General features: G+C 44.5%; 1 protein-coding gene across 1 annotated transcript; it reads right to left on the reverse strand.

The window, feature by feature from the left end:
* Positions 1 to 4,970: 4,970 nt before the first annotated feature.
* UGDH (UDP-glucose 6-dehydrogenase) lies at positions 4,971 to 21,941 on the reverse strand. Its single transcript, XM_075420715.1, has 12 exons — positions 21,836 to 21,941; positions 21,102 to 21,270; positions 18,241 to 18,342; positions 16,683 to 16,883; positions 16,399 to 16,596; positions 15,780 to 15,927; positions 14,531 to 14,625; positions 11,493 to 11,623; positions 10,503 to 10,636; positions 9,244 to 9,335; positions 9,046 to 9,156; positions 4,971 to 6,221 (listed from the first exon to the last, which is right to left on the reverse strand). Exons 2-12 carry the CDS (start codon positions 21,261 to 21,263, stop codon positions 6,111 to 6,113), a joined length of 1,485 nt encoding a protein of 494 aa, XP_075276830.1. The 5' UTR covers positions 21,264 to 21,270; positions 21,836 to 21,941; the 3' UTR covers positions 4,971 to 6,110.
* Positions 21,942 to 27,076: the final 5,135 nt, after the last annotated feature.

Here is a 27,076-nt window from a genome sequence, read left to right on the forward strand (position 1 = left end):
AACTGAGGTGGAAGAAATTTAAGCTGAAAAAAAAAACATTGGCCAGATTTGAGTAACCAGGTTTGATACTACCATTAGTATTGCTGCCATTCATACTGGTGAAGATACTAACAGCAAGTGGTTTGAAAGGTACTGATACTTTGGTGTATCCTACCGTTAGGTAACACAAGCTTGCAGGGGCTCAGGGAACTTGAGGAGCTCTAAAGAGAGCTGGCGTACATGGCAAAGGACCGGATTAGGGCTGTCTTGAACCACACCAGAGAAAGTATCAGTACTACTCCTTCACGAGATGGTGTTCCTTACCTGTGTCTTAAGAAAATGAGCTATACCATTCCGACAGCTAATGCTTTTCAGGTGCGTGCATGTCTCAGCGTGAGCCTTGGTAAACACAAGGTATCAAGTTGAAGAAAACAGGAGCCCTTTGTGGCAAGACAGTTAACCTTGTGCACTTACCATATAATTTAAACCATATGGAGAATCAGAGTTGCCATCACAACAGTTATTTTGCCATTGTTTTACCTCATGGAGCCACCCCTAGTTTGGGTGAATGACTGTAACAGACGCCGCTGAGTTGCGCAGGTGCTTCTTCAGTGCTGGGTCTGCAGAACTGCTGCTATTCTGTACCGTGCTTCTACTCCATAGGTGTTGTCTTATCATTAAAGAAAAGTTAAAACCCCCCGTCTGAGGGTGTGGTGGTTGTGTTTGATTGGGCTGGTTACCTGCCCCTTTGAGACCTGGTCTGGCTGTTAAATCTGAACGCAGAGAAGTGAACGGCATCATGGATGAAATGTGAAATCCATTACATATTGCACTAAGCTCAAGCAGAAACAGAAACACGGCTTATGGTATACTGGCAGCTGTAAATGCTTCTCTTTACAGTCACAGTAGTTCAGAGTGCATCTCTCCCTAATGATTTGCATTTGTCTGCTGTGGGCATTTGATACCAGTTTTGAACTGGCTTCAGCTGTACCTTCATGAAGTTATTTGGAAAACACGCCAGGAATTTGCTCTCTGGTCCCAAACTCATCGTGGGTAGTCCTATGGCTGGCTGCAGTACTTTTCAAAACTACTGTAGTCTATGTGAAGGAGGGTGGACCCTCCACCCACCCCCTACTCAGCAAGGTGTTAGAAGGAAGACAGCTAATTTGCAAGTTCATATATAGGAGAAACTTGGTAGTGTCATGAACACCACAAATCAGATTATACCACTGAGGCCAGTGATGCACAATTGACACTTCACAAAATGAAGTATAGCAATATTAAAGCATTATAAAGACAAATAGCCTTAATCTAGAAGGAATGTACTGATTAAACAGTCTAATGGAAGTGTAAATTAGGGGAAGAGAAACCTGAGCCATGAGGAACAGAGGGGAAGAACAGAGAAACAGAAGTCCTAATAGCTGTACTCTGTAAACGCAGAGAGAAAGGCCAGGCTGCTGCTTTTGTTTTAATTGAAGAAGTATTAATAACATTTTAAAATTTAAATTTAAAAAAAAGTCTGAATGCTAGTCTTGGAAAGACCAGACATACTTTGAGCCAAAAATGCCCTGCTTCAGCTGAACACCAGGGCAGTGGAAGGTTATCGGCTGTGGTGAGGCAATTCAATACTCCCTCCACAGCAGCAGGCAGGGAGGGGTGCAGCATTAACAAGAAGACACCCACACCTTTCACAGCTGGCAGCCTTTATTAGAGGTCCTGCTATAAATAATGGTTTTGACTTGCCTACAGAGCAGCTTTAACAGAATATTACTGTAGCTTTTGCCAAGTTACTGCTCTTTCAGCATATCAACACCAGAAACATGGAAAAAGGAATTCTGAGCCATACAGCTATTACCAAATGGGAACAAGGGGACATTGCACAGTAATTATCCATCGCTTCTTTACAGTGGGAGAAATAATGCTTCTGGAAACACAGTCCAATGTTATTTCATGTTAGAATTATCTTACGAATTGCTGCTGGGTGGCTTGGAAGATGATCTCATGCTTTTACACAACTGTCTGCCAGCTGGTACCAAGTTTCAGAAGCTACATGAGCCATTTTCTAACTGCATGTTTTGCTGTGGTTTCTAAGGAAAGCAGTCACGTTTTGACTTCATAGATTGGCAGGGTGTTTTATTTTTAAGAATGTTTGCAGACAAGTCCTAAAGTTCTTTTCCTAGTTAAGAAATCCTGCTTTACAACCATCTTCCTTCCCTATTACCTATTCAGTTTTTCTGTAACTATATGTGAAAGCACAAAACACTCACAGAACTCCTGGTTATAAATTCAGCCCAGGCTTCACGACTATCTCCATTTTGTTTCCAATGAAGTTTTATGTTTAGTGTCATTTTATATGTCAATCACTTCATTCTGTCAGTTTGTTTCACAAAGCAGCCATAAAATAAAAATTAAATATTTTAAGAAACATTAGTCTTCCTTGCAATCAGGAAAACAGGGAACTGAGTTTTAGGAATATGATTTCAAGTTGACACAGACACTTTAAAAGAATGAAGTCTTTTTTAGCATCATTACATTAATCTACTACACTGTGTGAAGCTTAATTAAACGCTATGCAGCTGACTCGAGAATGGCTGCATCTTCCAGTGACTTCAAGCCTTTAGGTTAAATCAACAAAGCCAGAGTGTTTATTTAATAATAGGTTTAAATTTTTTTTTCACACTTCATTAATAATTAATATCGGTGTCCCCTTCGTTTAAGAAGGTCAAGTATTTATGGTTCTTTACTATAACATGTGGCAACTTACTGCAGATACTCAACTTCCAACAGATATTCTCAGCTTGGAATAGAAAAAGCCAGAGATGAAAACTGACTCCAGTATTCCTAAATCAATGAGACAACCCATTATACTTTCCTGCATTGTTTTACAATTCATTTCAGACTTTGGCTAGTGAGCAAGGTTACAGCACTACTATAAATTCTAGATCAACAGAAGAATCTCAGCAGATAGAAGTGTAAACTCGTTGGTCAGTACAAAATCTCACCACGAAGTGCTCCTATACTAACTAGTCTTTGTCAAAAATGTGTTTGTTCTATTCCCTTGCAATATTCTTGGCTATCACATGCCCGGGACCAGACTACTTTTGGCTGCACAAAGGGTTGAACACACATAGAGAGGAAAAACAGTACCTCTTGCCTGGCATTTACACTTTGTCTGTGCACGCCTTGGGTAAGACCAAATTTATGCAGTCTGTATCATGCTGTTCATAGGCTTGTATTAAAGCTGGATTTGCTTCAGCTGTTGTATTCACATTTTTGCAGTAAAAGCAGTGTAACTGTGGGATGGCATTTTATTAAGAACCCCCTAAAAAAGCATTGCAGAGCACAGGAATCCACTACTCGCACAATTCTCATCAAGAATTACGTGTGGTAAGATCCCACAAAGACTCAATAGCACTAAACCCATCTCTTACATGCACGACTCAAGACTTCAAAGCAGGAATGCAAGTCATCTTCAACTCTTATTTCCCTGGCAACTGCACTGAAGATGCTGGCTTACGATGCACAGCGCTGCCAAAGCTCCTTCCGAAGCTCGCTCTTCTGGCCTGCGGTGGGGTTCTCTTGCACCTACGCGAGGTAACGAGTGCAGTATCCTGAAGGCATGCTCCACCAGCTGTTCAGACTGAATTCATCCCACAATCCCAGTGTCCCACTCAAAGAACGCAGCCACCAAGAAACTAAATAAGCTGACTCTCCAAGAAAGCAAGGGAAATACCAGTACTAGTTTTACCCTGTGTTGCTCTTCAGAAAGGATCTGCCGCTCCCCCTTCCCTAAGAAAGGGGAGTTACAGTGATCCCACTACAATGAACTTGCCCATTCTTTATCATCTTTATGACTAAGCCAGAAGTTACCATCCAGGCCTTGACTAAGCCTGCAGAAGAAACAGGGTAGGAATAGGGGTATAGCACCTAGTTCCCCGTGTCCCCTTGGGACGGTGTGTGAAAAGCCACAGGAAGCCCTGGGAACTCTGACCAGCCTCACACATTCCTAACAGGAGCAATGCTTCACACAGGACTTCAATGGTTCATCCATCCACTTCAAAATGATGAGGACAAGTCCCATGCAGAGGCACTCCCACTGCAGCTGTGTGCAAGCTTCTGAAAAGCATCCTGAGTTTCTGAAGCCTCTGCGGACCCTTCGCACTAAGATGAGCCCTGAAGCAGTGCTGTGCTGCCCTGAACGTAGTTTAGGACAGGAGATCCTTCAAGCACAATGTGTCAGTACTCTCTTCGTAATCCCCAAAGAGAAGTGACCAGCTTGCCCTCTCAGGTGCTATGGGGGCAGAGGTCCTCAAGAGGATGCCTACCTGCAAAAACTGGGCAATCTGCCAGTTAGGTTATCACAACTCTATCACAGCGTTGACCCTGTTCTGCGGGTGTTGTATGAAAGCAGCAGTAGTGAATCAGGAAGAGGAAAGGGCATGATGGAAAATGACAGTTTTGACTTTAAGCCCCATAATTCCCACTCATTTTGAATGGCTTCTGACACGCTCCTTGCAGGAGAGTCTTAAAATAAGATAAAAAGCCTAAGCCATATTTGCCCAGAGTGCCACATGATTGCTGTAAAGTCAGTCCTGATGTGGAAGCCATTAACGTGCAGACTCTGAAAGCATCTGGTTGAAGGATACAGCTATTTCAGTCAGGTAACGCTGTCTTGTATTGTCTACCCAAACTGGCGTATACAAGTTCCTTAAATCTTGGAGCATCTGTCCTAAAGCTGAAGTTGTATCATCATAACTATTTACCCACAGGAATGTAGACAGCGCTCATTACCAAGATGACACTGATCTTGTGCTCTGTTTAACTACTGATATAGGATAATGGAAGGCATGCCTGTTGAATAAATTCAGAAGGTGTTATGTGACTGGTTACAGGATAATTCTCTAACATCCCAACACCACAAAGATGTATATGTCTTCATGGTCATCCCCCCCCCGCCATTTCACAACCCCACGCAACAAGCCAAACACAAATTTTGTCATCTCAAGGATTTTAATAGCACTGGCCAATTGACAATAAAAAAACCAAGTTGAAATAAAGTAATTGTACAGGCAAAAATATCAAGATAACATAGGAAGTATTCATTCCTGCTAATTAAATGAGGTAGCAAGCCGACTAACTTATGGGGCCGAATTTTTATTTTTAATGATTTCTTTAACAGCAGAGAATAATTTTTGTAGATTCGTTAAGAAAGCTGCTTTCAGATGAAGTATTTAAGGAGAAAGGAAGGAAAAAGATAACCAACAGGTACCTTTGAAACCAATATTTGCTTTCTACGTGGACTAACATCAAATTAAGGTAATTCTGCTTAAATTCAATGTTCAAAGAAGCAGAATGCTCCGCTGCTGAAGATGGGTTGTACTGCTGCAACTAGGAAAAACTTGCCCCGGGAATCTGATTAGATCAATAGTTTATGTGGCTGCACATGGAATGTAGGCAAAACAACCAAAGAATTGAAAGTAAAGATCTGCCAGTGGATCAGTTGACAGGTGCTAGTCCGTTGTCATTGGTTACATGATAGATGCCTGGAGAATTACCTGGCTTCCCAACAGATGTAGTTTAGACCACATCAGTGCGCACCGATCCCAGCCAGGATCGGGGTTTTACTGCTGCAGTCAGCTCTACTTCAGGGCTCAGCCCAAATCCTACCAAATTCACTCAACTTCTTCTGACTTCAATCTCAGTCAGCACAAGCATCTAACTGGGCAAAGAATTATCCAAAAAGAAAATGAGGAACTGGTGAGACCAAAATTCCTGATCATTGTCCATAACTGGACTAAAGTAAAAAGCGTTCCATTTCTTTTGCTTCCATATCACTTGAAACATTTAAAGTGCAGTTTAGAAACATTTCTGGAAGCAGAAGTCTGCAGTTTGAAGGTAACTTTTCCACTTAAAAGATGATTCCGTATTAAAAACAGGTCTGTACCATCTTCAGTAACCAAAAAAATTGCTATAAAAATAGAAATTTGAAAATAGACTAAATTAACATGTACCATTTCTGGTGTAAAATTGGTTTTTAGTTTATGAAAAATATCTTTCCTTAAAAAAAAGCATAGGCTTACAGTTATTATCACTAAGAAGGTCCACAGAATTCCTCCAGCACCTATTAAACATTATACTTTAGGCTTTTTGACAGGTGGATCCTGCAGGCTGAACTTGGGAATTTCACCTGAAGAAGCAAAAGGAATTCTTTTGGCTGACACCTTCTTCCCAATGGTTTCAATCTGAAAGAGAAGAGATGTTCAAGAAGTGAGTGTGGCAAGCTAAGACAATCACGTCAGCCTATGAGGAGTCTACAGACTAAACCCAGGACCATGACTACATTTCACAGAATGGCAGGGGTTGGAAGGGACCTCTGAGGATCTTCTAGTCCAAACCCCCTGCCGAAGCAGGGTCACCTACAGCAGGCTGCACAGGACAGTGTCCAGACGGGTCTTGAATATCTCCAGGGAAAGGGAATCCACCACCTCTCTGGGCAGCCTGTTCCAGTGCTCCGTCACCCTCAGAGGGAAGTTCTTCCCCATCTTCATCAGTTGGAACTTCCTCTGCTTCAGTTTGTGCTCGTTGCCCCTTGTCCTGTCACTGGGCACCACTGAAAAGAGTCTGGCCCCATCCTCCTGACACCCACCCTTCAGATGTTTATAGGCATTTATAAGGTCCCCTCGCAGCCTTCTCTTCTTCAGGCTGAACAAGCCCAGTTCCCTCAGCCTTTGCTCACAGGAGAGATGCTCCAGTCCCCTCACCATCCTCATAGCCCTCCGCTGGACTCTCTCCAGTGGCTCCTCATCTTTCTTGAACTGGGGAGCCCAGAACTAGACACAGCACTCCAGGTGGGGCCTCACTAGGGCAGAGCAGAGGGGAAGGAGAACCTCCCTCGACCTGCTGACCACACTCCTCTTTATGCACCCCAGGATCCCACTGGCCTTCTTGGCAACCAGGGCACACTGCTGGCTCATGGGCAACTTGTCGTCCATCAGGACACCCAGGTCCCTCTCCGCAGAGCTGCTCTCCAGCAGGTCAGCCCCTGGCCTGTACTGATGCATGGGGTTGTTCCTCCCCAGGTGCAGGACCCTGCACTTGCCCTTGTTGAACCTCATCAGGTTCCTCTCTGCCCAACTCTCCAGCCCGTCCAGGTCACGCTGAATGGCAGCGCAGCCTTCCAGTGTATCCACCACTCCTCCCAGCTTTGCGTCATCAGCAAACATGCTGAGGGTACACTCTGTCCCTTCATCCAGGCCACTGATGAAGCTGAACAAGACTGGGCCCAGTACTGACCCCTGAGGGACACCACTAGTTACCAGCCTCCAACTAGACTCAACGCCACTGATCACAACCCTCTGAGTTCTGCCATTCAGCCAGTTCTCAATCCACCTCACTGACCACTCATCCAGCCCACACTTCCTGAGCTTCCCTAGGAGGATGTTATGGGAGACCGTGTCGAAAGCCTTGCTGAAGTTGAGGTAGACAACATCCACTGCTCTCCCCTCATCCACCCAGCCAGTCATGCCATCATAGAGGGCTATCAGATTGGATAAGCATGATTTTCCCTTGGTGAATCCATGTTGACTACTCCTGATAACCTTCTTTTCCTCCACTTGCTTAATGATGACCTCCAGAATGAGCTGTTCCACCACCTTTCCAGGGATGGAGGTCAGGCTGACCAGCCTGTAGTTCCCTGGGTCCTCCTCCTTGCCCTTTTTGAAGACTGGAGTAACACTGGCTTTCTTCCAGTCCTCAGGCAGTTCTCCTGTTCTCCAGGACCTTTCAAAGATGACGGACAGTGGCTCAGCAATGACACTAGAATAATGCAAGCCACAAACCGCATTGTGCCCAGGGATAGTTTCCGGGATTGGAGTTGCAAAGAGTTTTTTAAAAACACCCTTCCACAGGTGCCTGCTTTGCCTATTTAAAGCTGCACTTTGCCAATTTGAACATTCACATGCCTCAGCTTCCATAGGACTATTAGCACAAATATCTTAAAATGTTTCTGGGTATTCAGAAAGTGTCTTCCTTTGTCTAAAGATCTACATCCAGTTAATTAAGACAGAAGCAGCTTCTTCCTCTTTAATGCAGTGGGGTGTTTTTGAAACAGACTCTGAAAGGGTAAAGTCAGCCAACACTGTATAAGAGAAAGTATGTAACAAAGCTGACACATATGTCAGGTACTAAAAAATTCAATGAGTGAGACAGGTTCCCCTAATTTTTAGGGCAGACTAATGTAAATCACTAAGGACAGAACTTGTAGAGGATAAAACAACAGCTAGTAAAATAGTTCAGATACCCAGTAAAGAGGAAAACTACATCTCTCCTCACTAAGTACAGGTAAGATGCAAAGCACCAAAAGACAAAATACTTCAATTTAAACTATCTTAAGTAATAAATCTGACAAATTTAATGAACGTGTTTCATACATACACCTGGACTGACTGTTCAAACAACTCTTTTCAGAGTGTGCTGATGTAACCAAGTAGTTATTTCAGCTGTATGTACCGTATTTGCTCATAACAGCTTCAATTGACTGGTTAAAGCAATTTCTACAAGCCTGTTCACAAACAGTGTAGTAGTCATGTGCAGTTTAAGCAGGGGAAAAATAGCAAGAGAGACAGTCTATGGCCATTATGCAAGTAATCACAGTACTCAGGAGCACACAGAATGAAACAAAACCAAAACATGCCTCTGATTCATTTTGTAGATTTTGTTCCAGTTGTGCCTGGCTGAGATGCTTCTATGAGATTATTCAGGTGATTTTAGTATGAGTCAAGTTCTGTCTACACTAGAAGTGCTTCAAGGCATGCTTACACTGCTGAATGTTAATGGCATAGGCAGAGGCAGCTTGGATTTTAACAGAGCATCGGTCTACGATAACAGGAAGGTACTGGAGGAAGGAAAAGGACTAGGGAAGAGACTTATGTATGGACAGTTTCAGATTTAAATCCTCACCTGAAGAGGTTTTTTCCACTTGCTCTGCAATGACCGAGTAGCAAAAGCAAGAGGGAACAGAGAGCAGAAGGAAAAAAACATAGGAAGCAGCATCACCCAGTTGATTACCTGGAAGCCAATGACTTGCAGTTCATTGTGAAGATCATCAAGAACTCTCCTACCATCAAAGATAAATGCAGGCTTCAGCATTTTCTTATGAATACGTTCATAATCCAGCTCCTTTAAGGGGCAATTAAAGCAGACAGAATACATAAATAGCATAACATTCCCTTTTTTTTAGTTTCATTTGAAAAATAACATTTTTACCTTAAACATGTCCCATTCAGTGCAAATTACAAGAGCATGAGCTCCATCACAGGCTTCATAGGGATCTTTACTTATAGTGACCAGCCGAGACACTGCAACAGAAGGAAAATAAAGTTTTATTCTACACACATGTTCAGCATTGACCTAGTGCACTCCTGGCAAACGAGTCTCCTTCCTTGCCCTACTCAAACAAGGAGAGTTTCAGGTCACTCATCTAGAGATGTTTCCTGTCAAGACATTTGTCACTTTGATTTTAGTTATTTAAATGAAAGCAGCTTGTATCTGGCATCTGAATAGAGTCAGGGCACTTAAACGTCTGAAGTTAAGCATTCAAATTTGATTTAGACAGTCAAAAGCATCTCTAGAGTTAGAAGTTACTAGGGAGTGTTCAAATGCCAGCTCTCAGTAAGGTCACTGCCTGTACAATAGGAGAACATCAGTTCCTATTTAATGCTCAGTTCACACCAGAGAAGACACACATCTCACTAGGGCTGCCTTCATCCTTTGACTGCCTCAGCAGCTGTCTGGAGGCAACCCTCCCATTCCCCTCTAATTCAAGGGCATGTCAAATGACGTACACCCTTCACTCTTCATCACAGCTCATTCCTCCATCCTCTTCACCTCTAGAAGTCTGATCTATCCTCCCCCATCCACCCATCATCTCCATTTTCCCCCTCCCCAATAAGGAATGAAAACAAAGATCCCAAATACCCCCTGCTTCTCCCCAAAAAGTTTCTAGTTATAGATTATTACTTCAAGGTCTTCCTGAATTTAAGGGAACAGATGAATTTGGAAGTTATGTGGGGGAGAGGAGAATGCTCTACAGTGAATTTCAGAATTATTTCTTTATGTCTACTTCATATATGAAAGCAAGAACCAAGCCAAGACAGGACTCAGACGCAAAGGAGCTGACAGAACAACACTAGTCTTTCCTACTTCTAGACCTTCATCCTCTTCCTTTTAATTATGCAGAGAGAAAGTTTTTTGCATGTGTTCAAATGAAAACTTATCAAAAGAAAAAGATCAATAGTACAGAATTAGCATTTATCTATAAAAGCTACGGGGAAAGTGGGAATAGCTACAGCAATCCTCTGAGCTATGACAATCCTCTAGTAAATGCAGCCAACCGCACATCATTGCCTTGGTGAAAATGAGAAAGTGAATTTATCATATTTAAACAGACCTTGTGTATTTTGAGAATAGAGTGGGGTTTTTCTTCTATGTGGGGTGGAGAATAAGTTTTACATGTGCATTCTTACCTTGGTTATCTTCCGAAACACCCGGATGCGAGAGATCCAAGATGATCTGTTCCTTAGGTACTTTCGGATCATAGATATGGAGCTTTGCTCCTTCATCCATTAAATACTTGCTAATGTAGATACTGGATGACTCTCTAGGGAAGTGAATCAGAGAACCAGATGGCATGTTCTAAGTAATGAAAGTCTCTAAGTGTCATGATATACAATGCCAGAGCTTTTATACCAGCTTTACATAAAACATATTAGTGGTAATCCATGCCAGCAGCAAACTTGAAATCTTGAGGTACGCCAAGTAAAGTAATATGAAAAACAAGTTTATATCTGTCTTGCTGAACCATGCAAGGGAGATACTAAGCCCCAGGAATTTTATTGACCATAATTAACAAGGCATCAATCTTATAAGCATTCCCCATAAGCTGTGGTTGGATAGAGTTGTATAAAGTTTGAGCTTTACAGGAAAACAGAATTAGCCACCTTTGGGAAACAAAGCTGAAACTTTGGCTTCACATAGCAATTTAGAGTCAGTTGCAAAAATGTTTGTGTTCTTCTCTGTGGAAGGTGGAAGGACTCTGTCAAAATCTATCTTTGCTTATGCAAGTTAATAAGGACTTAATCGATGCCCCAAGCCTGTCAGTGTTTAAGATGCATTAGGACAACGCCCTTAACATGCTTTAACTTGGTCAGCCCTGAAGTGGTCAAGCAGCTGGATGAGATTATCATTGTAGGTCCCTTCCAGCTGAAAATACTCCTTACTGCTAGAGTTATCTGCTCTAGCTTCTGAACAATTCAGGTGTGTTGCAGAGGTCAAGAATCAAATGTCTCACCCACTTAAGGAAGACTAATCCTTGCTACAAATCAATTCAGCCACAAGCGGTTAAGGGTCCCGTAACTGATCTGGTTTTATTAACACAATTGAATTTGGAGGTTCAGCTGCATAGCTGGTGAAAAATCTAGGGATTCCACATTAATGAGCTGAATTTGTTTTCTTACCTTGTGTCCCCAGTATCCTTTTTGAATGCAAACCCTAAAATAGCAATCTTCTTATCAGTGACAGTATTGAACAAGCTGTCAATAATGCGGGAAGCAAACCTTCTTCTCTGATAATCATTCATGTCTATTACCTGAAATTATATAAAATGTGATGGCACAGAAGGGAACCATTTTAAACTATAAACAAATTCTATTAATAATCAAGCCAAGCTACCCACACATATGTTTAACAGAGGCTTAAAAAAGTCAAGTATTTTTACTCAGTATCATAAGTAATCCAAAGATAAATACAGTTAATTTGTGAAATTCTGAGACAAATGATATTTTAATCAGTGACTACATATGCATATACACAAATATTATCTTGCCTTACCTAGTTCAAAGGCTAGGATTTTTTCAGATTGCCTTTTTCTTTTTTAGATCTACAGTTTATTGTATGCTAGGCAGAAATACGGAAAGCAACTTCAGTGTTAAAGTAATTTCTGTCACAGACATCCCATTGCCAGACTTACACTTCCATACATGCCATGTATAGCAACTTGAGAACACTTTTAACCTTTTTAATCCACACTAACAGATTTCGGTGCCCAGATCTAGTGTGGTTAAACCAGATTTAAGTGGGTTCACTCACTCTGACTGTTCCTGTACTTTCCTCCCAGCCTGCTTCATACTTTGACCTCCAGCCCTTAACACACACAGGGCACTGGATCACTAACAGAATAGGAAAAGTAAGTTCCTCCACCTAGTCAATGTTCAACGTGAACTGGAAAGAGCTATACTTCAAAGGCAGCTCAAAAGTAACAGCTGACAGGGTAAGAGGGACACATTTCTTTCTGTAGATATGTTTTCAATTAAGGAAGACTTCAGACTTGGAGCCCTGTCCTGCCTAAAGGCCAGAGCAAATAAGTTCGGATTCTGGTGCTGCTCTGATCAGAATTTGCATCCTGTCCTCAGACTGGTCTGAGGTCTCCCATATGCATGCACTGGGATGAGCTGCTGGCAGTTCAGTGTTGAGGCCACAGAGAAGAGGTTCACACAGTTGCTTATACAGGTGCTTATGTGTGTGCATTACATGACTCAACCAGTGTGGGCTGGGGCAGGTAGACCTCTGCAAGACAACAGTGCTCTGAGGAAGCAGGAGGTGCAGGTAAGGGGTTGCACTACAACACAGCACTCTCTACCTTATCCTAACTCTGCAGCAGCTGCTCTTGCTATGTGATTTGTCCACAGCTTAATAAGCCATATAGAAACTGCAAAGAGCTGCTCTTAAAACAGAGTAAAGGAGCATAAAAGCATTAAAAGCACTTTAGCTTGTTTACATTAACAATGCAACTTTTTAGGCTTTTATTAAATAAACAGACACCTGCACACAGAGCAAAGCATAAGTGTTCCTATGGCTTTGGGTTGCCAATACACCAAGTAGGCTGCATTTTGAGAAGGACCCTTGGGATCTCAAAGGACAGTGCCAAACCAGTTTGTCTCTTTCAAGTCAGTATTAGTTTTTCCCTATTCATCAGATTATCACTGAGGTAACATGGTTAGTTCCTGCAGCTCCTCCTGCTCCAGGAATTGCCTGTTGTCTGCTTATATCAAATGCAGTAGTTCTTGAAGCAAATATCAGAAGCTAGGGCTCCTTCTTTTTCCTACTGTGCCAATGCATCCAAGTCCTACACTGAACCAAACCTCTCCTAGATGCTCGCACAGGGTTCCTGCAGTATGTCAGTCTCAGCTTCACTGATGGGATTGCAAGCCTCTCCACCATGGCTAGACTATACTAATGAAGTGCACTTTTTAATTAAGACATCAATCTGAGCCTCTTCAGAGGTAGACAGCATAAACCCCATGTCTTCCTTGTCCCAAGCAACTGATGTAAGAGTTATAGTTGCAAGCAAGTAACTAGGCTGCTCACCCCTGGCTGGAGGTTAAACTATCTGAACAGGATGCATAAAGCCATTGGACATCACAGATAGTGTAAGAAGCTGACTAAAGTCAGACAGCACTGTGAGGGATGACTGAGTTTTACAAGCAGTTATGGAGTTATTATCCAGCCAAGCTTCAGACAACTGGAAGGGAGTATTAGGGACCTTCTGGGGAATAGAACCTTGCAAAGCCAACAGAGCCTAGACAACCCCATCAACAGTACCAGATGGCCACAGCAACCTAAGTAATGGTATACGAAATACCGGACTTCAGTATGGATGTGGCACAACTGAATAATGATGAAAAAGTAATTATAGGCAGGTTGTTTATTTGGCAGACTGGGATAGAGAAAAGGGGGGGGCGGGCAAGGCTAGCCAAAAGGAATATTGGAAAAAAGGAAAGCTACTAAGAAGGCGGGCAAATCATGCACTTGGTATTCTGGGGGCATCTGCTAGGCAGCCTTGTACTTGATCACCACAGCCTAAATCAGGACAATAAACCAAAACTATTCTTTTGACCATACCACATACATCAAAGTAGCTTTCTCAGCCAGGACTGGGAAGAGGAGTGAGGTGCTTTCACTGGTTAATAGGGAAACACTTGCTAGTAGAGACTGAGCATCCTGTAACTGCTGCATTGGTGCTAGGCCTGAGAGCATCCACATCTTCCCAGCCATTCTTAACATTAACCAGGGAATAGCAGCAACCATGTTTATTTAGAAGAATAGCAAGTTCTGCTGAGTTCTTTCACAAAAGTAACTGTAGAAGTAGACCCTGAAGAAAAGATCATAAGCTCTGAATTCAAAGTGGACAGATGTAACCATGTGCAAGAGGAAGACGGGAGTCCAGACATGCTTGTACTTCACATTTACTATTGGTAATTCTAGACAACTTCCCAATCCTTTTGATCCAGACAATGTAATTCACCCCCAAAAAGCCAAAGCACCCATGAGTATCAAATGCCAGTGTTAGGCTGAGGGCCCTAAAACATAGTCAATATTAAGGTATCTGTTCCTTAAAGCTGAAACACAGATTATACATGGACAATGCCCAAAAGTTCAATGCCTGAAAGCTGAAGAAACATGACCCCCCTCAAAAAAAGTAGTGAAGAATTTGTACCTGTTGCCAGTAGCGGGCTACTTCAGGTAAGTTCAGTGCCTCACAGAGGTACACTAAATTCAAGACATCCTTCTGAAAACAGCTACCTCCAAACCCTGAAAGAGAAAATGGTTATTTTACAGGTGACTAAGGTACTATTCTAACCCAATCTTTGAATAAAGTAGGTTTTAGCAATCACTGACAGTCAGCATTATGATTTTTCCCAGTATTTCCCTGCTAACAAATGAAAACCTTAAGAATCTCTCAAAATCCAACTCCTAGACATACTTACTTTGTCAGTTACAGAAGGCCTGAAATCTGCCTCAGGTCCCACTGAAGCCAATGGAAGTTTTGACCTAGTCTCAGGGAAACATAACCCCTAGTTTTTCATTATCGCAAGTGGGTGGACAAGCTCCTGGGTTTGCTCTCCCCCATTTAGAGCTTTAGATGAATGCTTCTCAGAACAAGTATGTTAAGATTAGGTTCTTCCTTCCTCCATCCCCAAATGGATATCTAATCATTGCCAAGAACCAAAGATCACCCCAGCTGACCAAGGGAGAACTGAGACAATTAATCAAGGGATCCTTGACCCCTAGAACTTTGCTCAGCAGTCCCAGAAGCAATACATTATAGAAGGAATTACAGTAACCTAATAGGAGTTTTGGTAATGTATTTGCTATCTGCTTTTCACTCTTGCACAGATTGATAAAGTTATTTTAAAGTAACACTTTCCCTTCCTAGCACAAAGACTGTAGCCATATACATAGGCTTTAGTCTTGATCCATAAGTCTGTTGTACTGATCATTTTATCACATCTTACTCTATTAAATCTAAACGGCTGAAATCATCCTACAAATCAGAAGTTGCCATCACACATTCTGACTAAAGGCATCCCCCTCTGCAGGCCACTGGCAGCAACTCCCAAACAAAACTGCAGCAGTTACAATTGGGAAGACATCCTGGGGAGCACTACCATCAGCAATGCTTCAGAAAAACAAAGTTCAAATTTCTTTCCAATGTCCCAGGCAGGATAAACCATGCACTCTGAACTCTCAGGCTTCTGATAGCCAGGGTCTGGGGCAGCCCCAGTCCTAGACATTTTACCAGAAAAACTGATTTATGCTAGTACTCTACAGCAATATTTTCCACACAGTCATGCTGTGGAAGATTTTAGAGTATCAGATCACTTACTTCAAAACACTACTACAAGACCCACTGCAGTATTAAACAGAAGCCCGTAAGAAAAAAAAAAAAATTATTTTTCATTTACCAACACTGGCTTTGAGAAACTTGTTTCCAATTCTTTGGTCTGTTCCAATAGCTCTTGCTACTTCTTCAACATCTGCTCCTGTAGCTTCACAGAGAGCACTGATTGAGTTAATGCTGCTGATTCTTTGGGCCAGGAAAGCATTAGCTGCCTGTAAATAAAAAAACGTAATAGAGAACTTGATTCTTCCAGACACAGAGATGTCCACAGAACACAGGGAGTTACTACTGGAAGGATTACTTATGTAACTCTGTTGAGATACAAAAACGGTAACACAACTAGATTAATACATAAATGCCAGTTAACAGGATCTAAGCAAAATAATGTAATGCTTAACTTGCAGAGTTTGAAACGTTTTATGATGGTAACCAGTGTCTGCAGCAGTGGAGGTTTACTCTCAAGTAACACAGCAATAAAAGTGAGAAAAGGATTCAATGGAAAGCTGATATAATCTATTAGCTCAACTAAGATAACTGGAAAACATTAACATCCTTTGACGTATACACTAGGTCCTCCCAGCCTCATCCGTCTTTCCTAACTGCATCACTGTCAGTGAGCTTCTGAGCTTTGTTTCACTTACACCATTTGCTCATCGCAGACAACACCAGTGAGTCACACTAACCAGTTTAGAAAGTTCTGATGACCAGGTATTGGTTGTAAGGATTTTTTCTTTGGGCACCCAGTGCTCATAAACAGCACACAGAGCATGGACAGCTTTCTGTCCCTCTGGAGAATCATCTCCACCGATAAGCACTCTGTCTGGGTTCTTCAGGTCTTTGATGGCTGTTCCTTCCGCGAGGAACTCTGGGTTAGACAGCACCTACAGGCACAGAAATTAAAGAACAACAGATAAAAGCCAAAAGTAACAAGCAGCCTTTAAATACACAACTCAAAGATTATGCTTACCTGCAAATCCAAGTTAGGCTTAGTATTAGCATCAAATATTCGACGAATGCTCTCTGCAGCACGTACTGGAACAGTGCTTTTCTCAGTGACAATCTTATAGCCATTTGAGTTTTGTACAATTCGCCTAGCACAAGCTTCAATGTATTTCAGATCAGCTGCTCGGCCTTTTCCCATGCCATAGGTCTTTGTTGGAGTGTTAACCTAGTTACAAATACATGGAGGGGGAAGGAATGTTATAGGTCTCTTAGTTTCACCTCATCAGTAGCTCTTGTGTTAAGAATGACAGACATTTTCCTTCCCAGAGTCCAGCTTGCTTCTACCCCAGAATTGTTCTAGTTACCGTATCAGGCAAACGGCTATTAGCTTTCTCAGCCACCCATTTTGTCTTCTAAAGAAAGCTCATTGGCCTCTATTCACACAGAATTTAAACGGGCAATTCATAGCAGCTCTGCAGGCTTCAGTGAAACTTCATCCTTATTCTGGAAACACCAGTAATTTCTTCATGATTACAGCCAGCCACCTTTTGTTTCCCGTCCCACATTAGGAGTGCAAAAACTCACATTACAAAAATCTTGCTGCAGTATGGCAGTTATGGTTTAAACCCACTTTGCAGTGAAACTTAAGCGTAGAGCTGCTGAAAATTGCTATCTTGAAGTACACAGAAAAGGCAACATGAGGGAAAACCCATTATTTATATTAAGACAGAGGGTCCTTTTCATTACAAACTGAAAGAAATGCCAACAACATGTAAAAGACAGCAGCATGTTTTAAGCCAAGGACAGGTGGCATTATATGGCCTGTATGAGTGGCAGTCATTCAGCCAAGTAGCATTCATTTTAGACTCAATGAATGGAGAAAAATACTATCAGAAAGAGAGCTCTGTACTGAGGTGCCCTAACAAAGAGGGGCTCCCAAGAAAAGAGGATGCAAGCAACAAAAATAACTCAACTGTGGCCTACCAAGATGAATAGCAATCAGTTCTTTTCGATTCTGCATTAGGAACTAGCTTCTAGATTACGAAAGATCACACTGTTTGACTGGATCCTCTTCCTTGTGGTGTCAGCTTAGAAATATTAAAGCTAGACAATATGAAAGCCAGTCCCTCTTCCATTAATACTGTTTTTTTTAAAGCTTCTAGAAAGAAGTCATCTTCGTAATCCAATAATCAGTATATTATTTTGCATCCCTTTCTAGGAACCGTATCACTATTAAAGTTTCATGGATTTCAGTAGTACACTGCAACAACAGATCTGTACTATATTCTGTCCTCAGACCCCAAACATCTCACCAGGCTAAACACCATGGTTTTGACTTAAAGCCTGATCATTTGTCAAACATTCTACTAGCTACAAGAAACAGAAAAAAAATAAAAAGCCTGCTTAACAGTTTTCCCACAGTATACATGAAGAAAACTGTGAGACAGTGACACGACATTGCTAACAATCTATACGACAAAACAAAGGCCTCTTCCTAACGTAAGAGTAACATAATGATTTGATAAGGAAAAAAAAACTAAACACAACAAACACACACAACCACCTTCTGCCCCTAAACTTACAGAAATAAATACAAGATCAGCTTCTTTAATGGCATCATCAATACTGGTGGAAAAGAAGAGGTTTCTTCCTCGACAGGACTCCACCACTTCTTTTAACCCTGGCTGAAAAAAATGCAGGAACAAAAGCAGTTAGGGTTAATGCAGTTAGAAGAACAGTAAACCGCATGCTCAAACAAACAGCGTATCATTTCAGATACAGAAAGACTGTCTCTGAACTTTCAGCCACACTGAACTGTTATTTGCACAACCAGATTTCAGGCTCCTGTTATTCCCACGCTCAATTCTATTACTATGAGCAACAATTAAAAAAATACCTGTAGAGTGATGTTAAGTAGGCTTGAGAAATGAAGTGTTACATTATTCCCTAGGCTGCAAACAGGTGTCCCCAACTTTCCTTTTCCCTCAACTACACATTCCATGGTCTCCCCAACATCAGATATTAAACTGATTCAGCACAAATAAACCCACAAAGCAGCCTCTGTGAAAGTAGCAAGCCCAGATCCAGTGAAAGGAAGGCAGTGGAGACACACAGGACATAAAGACCACTCCTTTTGTCAGCCACTCATGTTTGGACCTGATTAAACTTATCATGGCACCAAACCTGCAGCGTGGAAGAATCACAGGCTCAGTTTCATGGGATTCTTTCCAGAGACACATGTATTGCACCAGAACACTTCCCCTTCCCTTAATACCGCCACACAGACAAGAGGAGCAGGAGGCCATGTGTACACGAGTGACTAGTCCTCTGTATTAAAATGGTCTGCAAAATCATTTCACTAAGATATAGTTGTCATAGACAAAAGAAGCCTTTACTCTTTGTTTGAACAAAAAAAAAAAAAAAAAAAATCATGTGCCATAACCTCGCAATCAGATCTCTAACATGGGACGCCCATCATGACCAAGCTGTCTGAGTGAGTGCCAGAAAGGCAAAGGTTCACTGGAGGGAGAGAGCGGAAAACAAAGCAGAAGCTTTCTTACACAAGACATTTTTGCTGTCTCATTTTATACCAAATACCTACTTAAAAGGAAAACAAAGGTCAGCACAGGCAGAACAATGCATGTTACAACCCATCAAATGTTCGAACTATGGTTTTACTGGGATGTAACTAGAAAGACAACCAACTAGACAATTTCTGACACTGGAAAAAAAACCCAAAACAAACAAAAAAAATACAGAAAACCTCACTGTGCAATGACTCAATTTTACAACTGTCTGAACTAATTCTTGGCAGTTTTTGTACGTTCTTTGTAAGCAAAGGACACCATTCCAAGAAACAGATGTTGCAAGTTTGGTTTTGGGGTGGGTTTTTTTTAAACATGCCAAGACTAGCTCTACTTTAACTCCTTTAGTCTAAACGTCTATGGAAAACAAAGTACCTTCTTTCATAATCTCTATTCATCTCTCACCTGCTAATCTGAGCACTATACACATTTCCTTTGAATACATATGACAATACATGTGCATATTCATCTTTGCTTAAAGAGTCACAGTATAGGTTTGTTTGTAAGAGGAAGCAAAACCTACATTAGTGTTACAGCACTGGCAGGATTCAGAAGATTTCTCATAGCAAAAGAGTAACTGCTTGTACCAGGCAACATGCCTTGTCTTTGCGAGCCGAGTGAAGATTAAGTTTTCACTTCCATAAAAGAAAAGAACTCAAACCTATAAAAACTATATCTCATGGAAGAATGAGGGAAAGAAGAGACCTACTCTCTAAGGGTGAAAAAGAGTGACAAATACAAAGTGCTAAGAGAAGCAAAACAGAAAAGTGCTTCAAATTAAAGTAATTCTGTAACAGAGCGAGTGTGACACACTTAAAAATAAATTTTATCTGGCCTAATCCTCCCAGGCCAGATTGGAGGTTTATGGTGCAAGTGACTCAGGAACATGGCTGTCCATCTCACAACATGGTCAAGATCACAGAATCACAGGATGGCGGGGTTGGCAGGGACCTCTGTGGGTCACGTGGTCCAACCCCCCTGCCGAAGCAGGGTCACCTACAGCAGGCTGCATAGGACTGCATCCAGGCAGGTCTTGAATATCTCCAGAGAAGGAGACTCCACAGCCTCCCTAGGCAGCCTGTTCCAGGGCTCCGTCACCCTCAGAGGGAAGAAGTTCTTCCTCATGTTCAGACGGAACTTCCTCTGCTTCAGTTTGTGCCCATTGCCCCTTGTCCTGTCGCTGGGCACCACTGAAAAGAGTCTGGCCCCATCCTCCTGACACCCACCCTTCAGATATTTATAAGATCCCCTCTCAGCCTTCTCTTCTTCAGGCTGAAGAAGCCCAGCTCCCTCAGCCTTTCCTCACAGGAGAGATGCTCCAGTCCCCTCACCATCCTCGTAGCCCTCCGCTGGACTCTCTCCAGTAGCTCCTCATCTTTCTTGAACTGGGGAGCCCAGAACTGGACACACTGCAAGACGGTTAGCCCAGACTGGATTTTGCCAGTATTTAGAATGGGAATAGAGCTTACCACCCATTATTACACACTCATATTGTGCTACCACACAGCAGATAATATCTATAAGTAAGAAAACCATGTTATTATGATTAAATCAGGTCCCAAAAGAAAGTCATAATGATTTAATACAAATTGTTATCTATACCGTTACATTTTTCCTTAGCAAACCTTTCATAAATGATCCTTCAATAACTGCCTGCACTAGGTACATTAAGTTATTTCAAAAAATCTGGTTTAATGAGCAGCAGTGACAAGCAGCTGTTCCAGAACACTCTTTCTGAAGGACACCACTGTGCTGTTCTTCTTAAGCTCCAGAAGTGGGCCATGTGGAAGTGCCCTGTGGCTGAAGGGAAGCAAACGCAATGCTGGCTGGAAGAAGAGACAACAGTGAGACAGGTCTACCTCATAGATCGGGAGGGTATCTGAATTCCAGGCATTGATCCTGGCCTCATTGACATCCACGACGGTAACTTTGATCTTGGGACACATCTGCGCGATCACGCTACAGGTTGGCCCACCGACATAACCCGCACCAATGCAGCAAATCTTCTTGATTTCAAACATGATTGCTCTAGTAAGAGGAGGGGAGGGGAAGGAGAATCAGGAGTTACAAATGAAAATAGCGGCCAACAATTTGAGGAAATACAAGTGAATTAACAATATGAGATTTCATCATGCAGCCACGGAGGGAAAGGTTTTCTCGCAGCCGATCTCTAGAAGCAAGCCGCCGGTGCTCCCTCCCGCCCCGCTGCCTCCCAGCGTAAATACTCCCGGCCAGGGGCCGGGGAACCGCCGCTGCCGCGACAGCGGCCGGGCGGTAGCGGGGACCGCAGGCCGAGGGACAGCTGCTGCGGCGGGCAGAGCCGCGCCAGGCCGCGACCCCCGGGCCGGCCCCCGCAGCCCCCCCCGCCGGGAAAGGCGCCCTCAGCGCGGAGGCCGCAGCCCCCGGCTCCTCCCCGGCGGAGGGAGCGGAGCAGGCCGGGGCCGACCCCCGCTCCCCGCCGGGCGGCTCGGGCCGGGGCCGACCCCCGCGGGAGCGCAGGGAAAAGGGAGAGGCCGCCGCCGGGAGCGCCAGGGGAGGCAGCGGGGGAGGACGGACCCGCAGCCGGCACGGAAGCCGCAGCGCGGAGACTCACTGCGGGCGGGCGCGGTCCTTCCCCGCCGCCGCGGATGGAGCCGGAGGGGCGCGGCGAGGATGCTGAGCCAGCTCAGGGCGACGCTCCGCTACGAGCGAGGCGGCGGCTATTTAAAGGGCCGCGGCAGGCTCAAGCGCCTCTTTCATCCCGGGGACGCCGAGCCTGGGCCGCCCCCGGCTCCTCCCTTCCCCCAGCGGCGGGGGCCGGCGCGGAGCCCGCCTGCCCGCCCCCTCCCCGCCCCGCCCCGCCCCGCCGGCGAATGGGCGCGGGACAGCTCAGGCCAGGCTCGGCCCCGCCGGCGCAGGGGCGGACCAGGGGCCTGCGGGGCCTCCGGGCGCGCCTGGGGTCTCCGCGGGCTGGCCGTGTGGGCGGGCCCCGCCGCCGCGGCTTCCCTCAGCCCCTGGCGGGAGCGTGGCCCCGGCGGCCCCGTTCCCCGCGTGTCATGGCGGCCGGGGCGCTGGCTGCTGGGAGAGGTGTCTGCGCTGCCCCACCCCCCCCCGGAGAGCCACCGGGAGGGTCCCCAGACCGCCTTGTCCCCAGGGGCTGTGGTGCCTCGTGACCCCAGGCAGGCCCGGTGCCACCGGCGGGGTGAGGGAGCTCCCCTCGTCCCCTCCCCTCGGGGTGGCTTTGTAGGAGAAACGGATTCTGGTGGCCGGGTGTGTCGGTGGATCGTTTTTGGTCCTTCAGGGATGCTCACTGTGAAACACACAACTCCCGTGCTCTGTCTCCGGCAGCACAGGCCCTCTCAGCAAAGGGAAGCGAGTAGAAACGTGGGTAGGTCACAGTGAAACAGTGTTTAAAGTCCAGATGGCAAACGTTGCCAGCGTGAAGGCAGAGTGCAACCAGCCCGCGCGCGTGATCTGGGCACTGCCCAGGGATCTCTTGCCTCGTTGTGTTGAAGTGCTCAGATGCCACCCTTGCCTTTTGCATAAACGCGATATGCTATTAGCGTACTTCACCTGACTTCGGGAGCAGAAAGATTATGAGATACCTACCATCTTGTCTTCCCCGGTGCATTCCAGTTCACCTGCACCGCGCCTCCTGGAAGCTGGGGTTTTTTTGCTGCATCTGCAATGCTGCAGTCATTTACGCTTTTAACAGATTACAACTTCTATGTTAAACATCGCCAAATCAGGTGGATAATATATGTATGTCCTCATTAGCAATGTGCGTCAAGTATTGCCTTGCCCTTCTATGCCATTTTCATCCATGGATGTTAAAGTATATAAAAAAGAAATTGGAATGATTGTTTCTGTTTTATATCTTACTCCGTTACTATTTCACTCTGGAGGATCTGATCTTTCCCTAGAAGAATCTGTGCCTGTTTAAGCAAGTACATGCTGTAAGTCACCGGCCCTGTAGAAGTGGTACTGTAAAATCCGTGTGCTCCTACTGAAAGAGGTTACTGAGGTCCGCAGTCCCCGTGCGGGATCCCAGTGGAGTCGGTGCGGTTAGCCGAAGAACTGCCTGGCGAAGTTCTGGCAGGGTTCACTGTGTTTATCCCAAAGTAAAAACAAGTAATGCCTTGTCTCATTGCTGATTTGCACGGATGCCTCAATTTTGAACACATCCTTTTTTCCAGGGAAGCGTAGGCAAAGCAAATAGAAGCTTCGTGAGCTCTCACTACTGAGTCATTCTTATCTACACCATCATCTCCAGAGCTCCTTCCTTATCTCCTCAGGCATAGGCATGGCTGTAAATGCATACAATTGTACAACGAAGAACTTCATCTAGTCCCTCTGTATGTGCCTGTTGCTCTCTTGGCAAGGCCAAATCCATGTCAGGTGCTTCAGGTGGTCCCCGAAGGGCCGTGGTATGGTGAGTGTGCTTAGCATGTGCCTGACAAAGAAGGAATGGGTTTTCTAAACACGGCGGGGGTCACTGTGCGCAAGGCCGCGTTGGTGAGAAGGAGCTCCCTTTGCACCTTGCTCTATGTGGGGGTAGTTAGCAGTTGGTGGGAGTCAGCTCGTACCTCCTAGTTACCAGGTTTGCTGAGAATGAGGGCCTTACTCGGCTGGAGGGGTTCAGGTGTACGTATCTCAGGGGAGTTCAGGGTCCGGTGGGTTGTAAAGAAACATGGGGGTCTAGTTCTCCACCTGCAACTGTGTTCATTTGCCAAGGAGCTGGAAAAGGAATAGTTTTCAGTTCTGGTAGTCATGGCCCTTTCCTGAGAGGAGAAAGATCTGGGTTGTAGACTATGATTTGAGAGCTGTGTCAAATGCCTGAACAGCCCTCAGAGGAGGCAGTGGACCCCGGTCTCTTTTCTCTTAGGGAAGGGCCTTCGTTGATAGACTGCACTGTCACACCCCCTGCCTGGGACATGGGTCTCGAATTCTCTCTTGCAGAACGACTTCCCCAGAAAGGCTGATGAGGGCTGCTTTTGTTTCCCTGTAGCCTACACTTTGGTGGCAAGGGCACTGCTGGCAGGGGGGAAATGCAGGGCTCAAAGTCGCTGGAATGAAAAGGGCAGGGAGCTTGGCTCTCCCCTCTCGTTGCTGAATATATTCTGAATTACTGGGTGGGATTTTCTTTGTTTTTCCGTTCAGGCAGACCCATTGTTTACCAGTACATAGAATTTTTTACTACACTTGCAGAGGCAATAAAGCCGATGTGAGCTTCAGGGCGTACCATTAAACCTCCTGAAGCATGCTGCTTGGGAAACGGAGTCCTGGGCTGCTGCACAGGGTGGGTGAGGCCGGTCCACTGCTGGCCACATTTTCAGTGTGGGTTCTGCTCCAGTTTTTTGAGGGCTCAATGTACAGGCTGTGAATCCTTTTTCAGTGCAGGGTCAGTCACTTAAATAACGCCAAGGAATGGGATTTCAGGTGTATGTTTTTCTTTAGCGTTGCCAGTTGGCTAGGTCAGACGAATCTCACTTCCAGCGTATTGGCCAGCCTGGACCTTGCTCCGAGACAGCCTTTCCTTCCCACTGCGTGGGCAGTTTGTGTATCTAACTCGGGGCTACAGAGTCCCTTCTGGCAGGCAATGCCTAAAAATCCGGTGAGTAAAATGAAGTTTTGCAGTGCCTGTTTCTTGCAGGCACAGAAATTTGATAATCCTTCCCCAAATTAGCGAAACATGATGTGTAAAAATTGAAGCTTGACAAATTCGGATTCAGGACAGAGGTTTTCTAATAGCGAAGATAGGTAGCCACGGAAATGATTCAGAGATGGCCCATCTCTGGAAAGATTTTATGAAGGATATTTTCTAGTGCAAAAAATAAGTAATACAAATCCCATGGATGTGAAAACAGATGTGAAAACCGTAGTCCAGTTTGGCTTTATGATTTTAATATGTATATTATGCAAGATTTTAACCAACAGACTCCCTTAGATTGTTGCTGAAAACTATCTTAGCAGGGTATCCATTCAGTTAAACAGCAGCACCAGTGAAGGATTGCCGCTCTCCAAACTCAGCTTCGTGCATTGTGGCCGGGGTCAGACATCTCCCTGCAGAGTTCATCCCAGCGCTCATTTTTTTCAGGAAAGTTCCTATATATGTTATTCTGGAGTGAAAATTGAGAGCCACTGGTAGGACTGATGAGTCACTGTTCCATTCAGCTGGCATTTTACGTTTTGAAGACTGTCATTTGCATAATAGTTTACCTGTAAGTAATCTATAATTCTGAGAGCACTGCTCACTTAGACATCCTGCTAGGACATCACCTTTTCAGGTCCTGATATGAAACAGCCCAACCTGTAATTCATGGCAGCATCCATGCCCAAGAAAGGTGATTATCATTTCATACACACCTGCTTGAGGAGAATAGCCATTTTCAGAGATATTTCAGGCTACAGATACACATGGGACAGAGTTAATAACCTAGTCAATAACCAGTCTTAGGGGATGTACTCCAAAAGGTACATAAAATCAAAAGATAGTCCAGTTTTGACAATACATTTCCGTAGGTATCTGAAGGTACATCTTCTGCCTCAGTCTAATCTGGTCTGAGCGGTTCCATTGCCTGCCTCACATCTAAACTTGATCTGATCCTGAAAATGAGCAATCCTATGTTTGGACATAGCATAGCACATTGCTATGTGCTCTCATAGAGCTGCCCTTGGATGTGTGCTCAGGTAAAGGCTAGCCCCAACAGGGTCAAGTGGCACGCAATCCAAAGATTTAAGACTGCGGCGTTCAAAAAGCTTGGCCAAGGGAAGTGGTAATCTCTTTTTAGTATAACAGCCTAATGGGTAGAGCACGTACCAGTGTGAGATCGGATCCCACGTTCTCGTCTCTGCGTGGAAAATAGGGGAGCGGGCTGGAGGCCATGTCTGTGCCTTTCCAGAAATCGCCGAGCGAAGGTGGGTCCGGATGCCAAGGGTGGGTGGAGGGGGCACTCTTTGCCTCTCCTGTACAAGCTGTGCCAATATGCAAGGGACAAATACGATTCGTGAAGGATTTGGGGTATGAGGGAAAGGGAAGGGAAGAAAAGAAAGAGCAAGTCAGCATGTGACTACATGATCTGGCTGGCACCCTGATGTTGGAGGTGAGAGGAAAAGCCAGCAAGGAACCCTGGGTATGAAAGAGGTTTTGTATCGTATCTAGGGAGTGTTTAACATCAGACTAATTCCCCGCCAGATTTAGCTGATCATTAACTAAAGGCAGCTGTGTTTGTGTAATCGGTTTGTGACACTGACACCTGACACAGATTCAACAACCACCATTGTCTATCGAGACTTTCTTCAACTTTTGATACAGCACAAAGAGGCAACTCCACGTATAACCGGGAATCTGAGCTACTCGGCAACAGTCCCAGGCCGAGGCACGAAAGTGCCCAGAAGACTTGCCTGCAGACCAGTTGGAGCAGGTTTTGACTCCCTGCTTTGTATTTCACAACGCTGAGAGGACAGGAGGAGATGCTGCTAACGAGACTGCACAGGGACATGTGGGACTGGGCATGCGTGTTCCTCTGGAAGAGGCTCCAACAGCTGCACCAAGCCAGCCGTAACAGTTAAACGTGCAGAGTCACCGTTACGAGTTGTTATGAGAGAAATTTTCTGCCCAGCACGTCTCTACTTACGCCCTCTCCTCACCTCTGCCTCTCCGGCTCACCAGAACTTTGACTTTGCTGTTTGGTCTGGCAGTTTGCCCAAACCAGTTTATGATTAATCTAATACAGTATTTTTGTTGGTGACAACCAGCACCCCAAACTGCAATTGTTGGTAAAATTTGTCCCAAAATGCAGTGAGGTTTTGGTCAGGGTCAATGTGCCTGTTTGTGTAAGACCCAGAACATCTG

The sequence above is a fragment of the Opisthocomus hoazin genome, chromosome 5 (assembly GCF_030867145.1).
Source record: "Opisthocomus hoazin isolate bOpiHoa1 chromosome 5, bOpiHoa1.hap1, whole genome shotgun sequence".
NCBI classification, from domain to species: domain Eukaryota; kingdom Metazoa; phylum Chordata; class Aves; order Opisthocomiformes; family Opisthocomidae; genus Opisthocomus; species Opisthocomus hoazin.

Coding starts and splice junctions, on each gene's coding strand:
- UGDH (XM_075420715.1), bottom strand. CDS start 21,263: ATGTTTGAAATCAAGAAGATTTGCTGCATTGGTGCGGGTTATGTCGGT. Junction 9,336..10,502: donor TGTTTCGGAAGATAACCAAG/GTAAGAATGCAC, acceptor CTTCTGTTGCAG/TGTCTCGGCTGGTCACTATA. Junction 6,222..9,045: donor TGCAAGTCATTGGCTTCCAG/GTAATCAACTGG, acceptor CTTCTCTTTCAG/ATTGAAACCATTGGGAAGAA.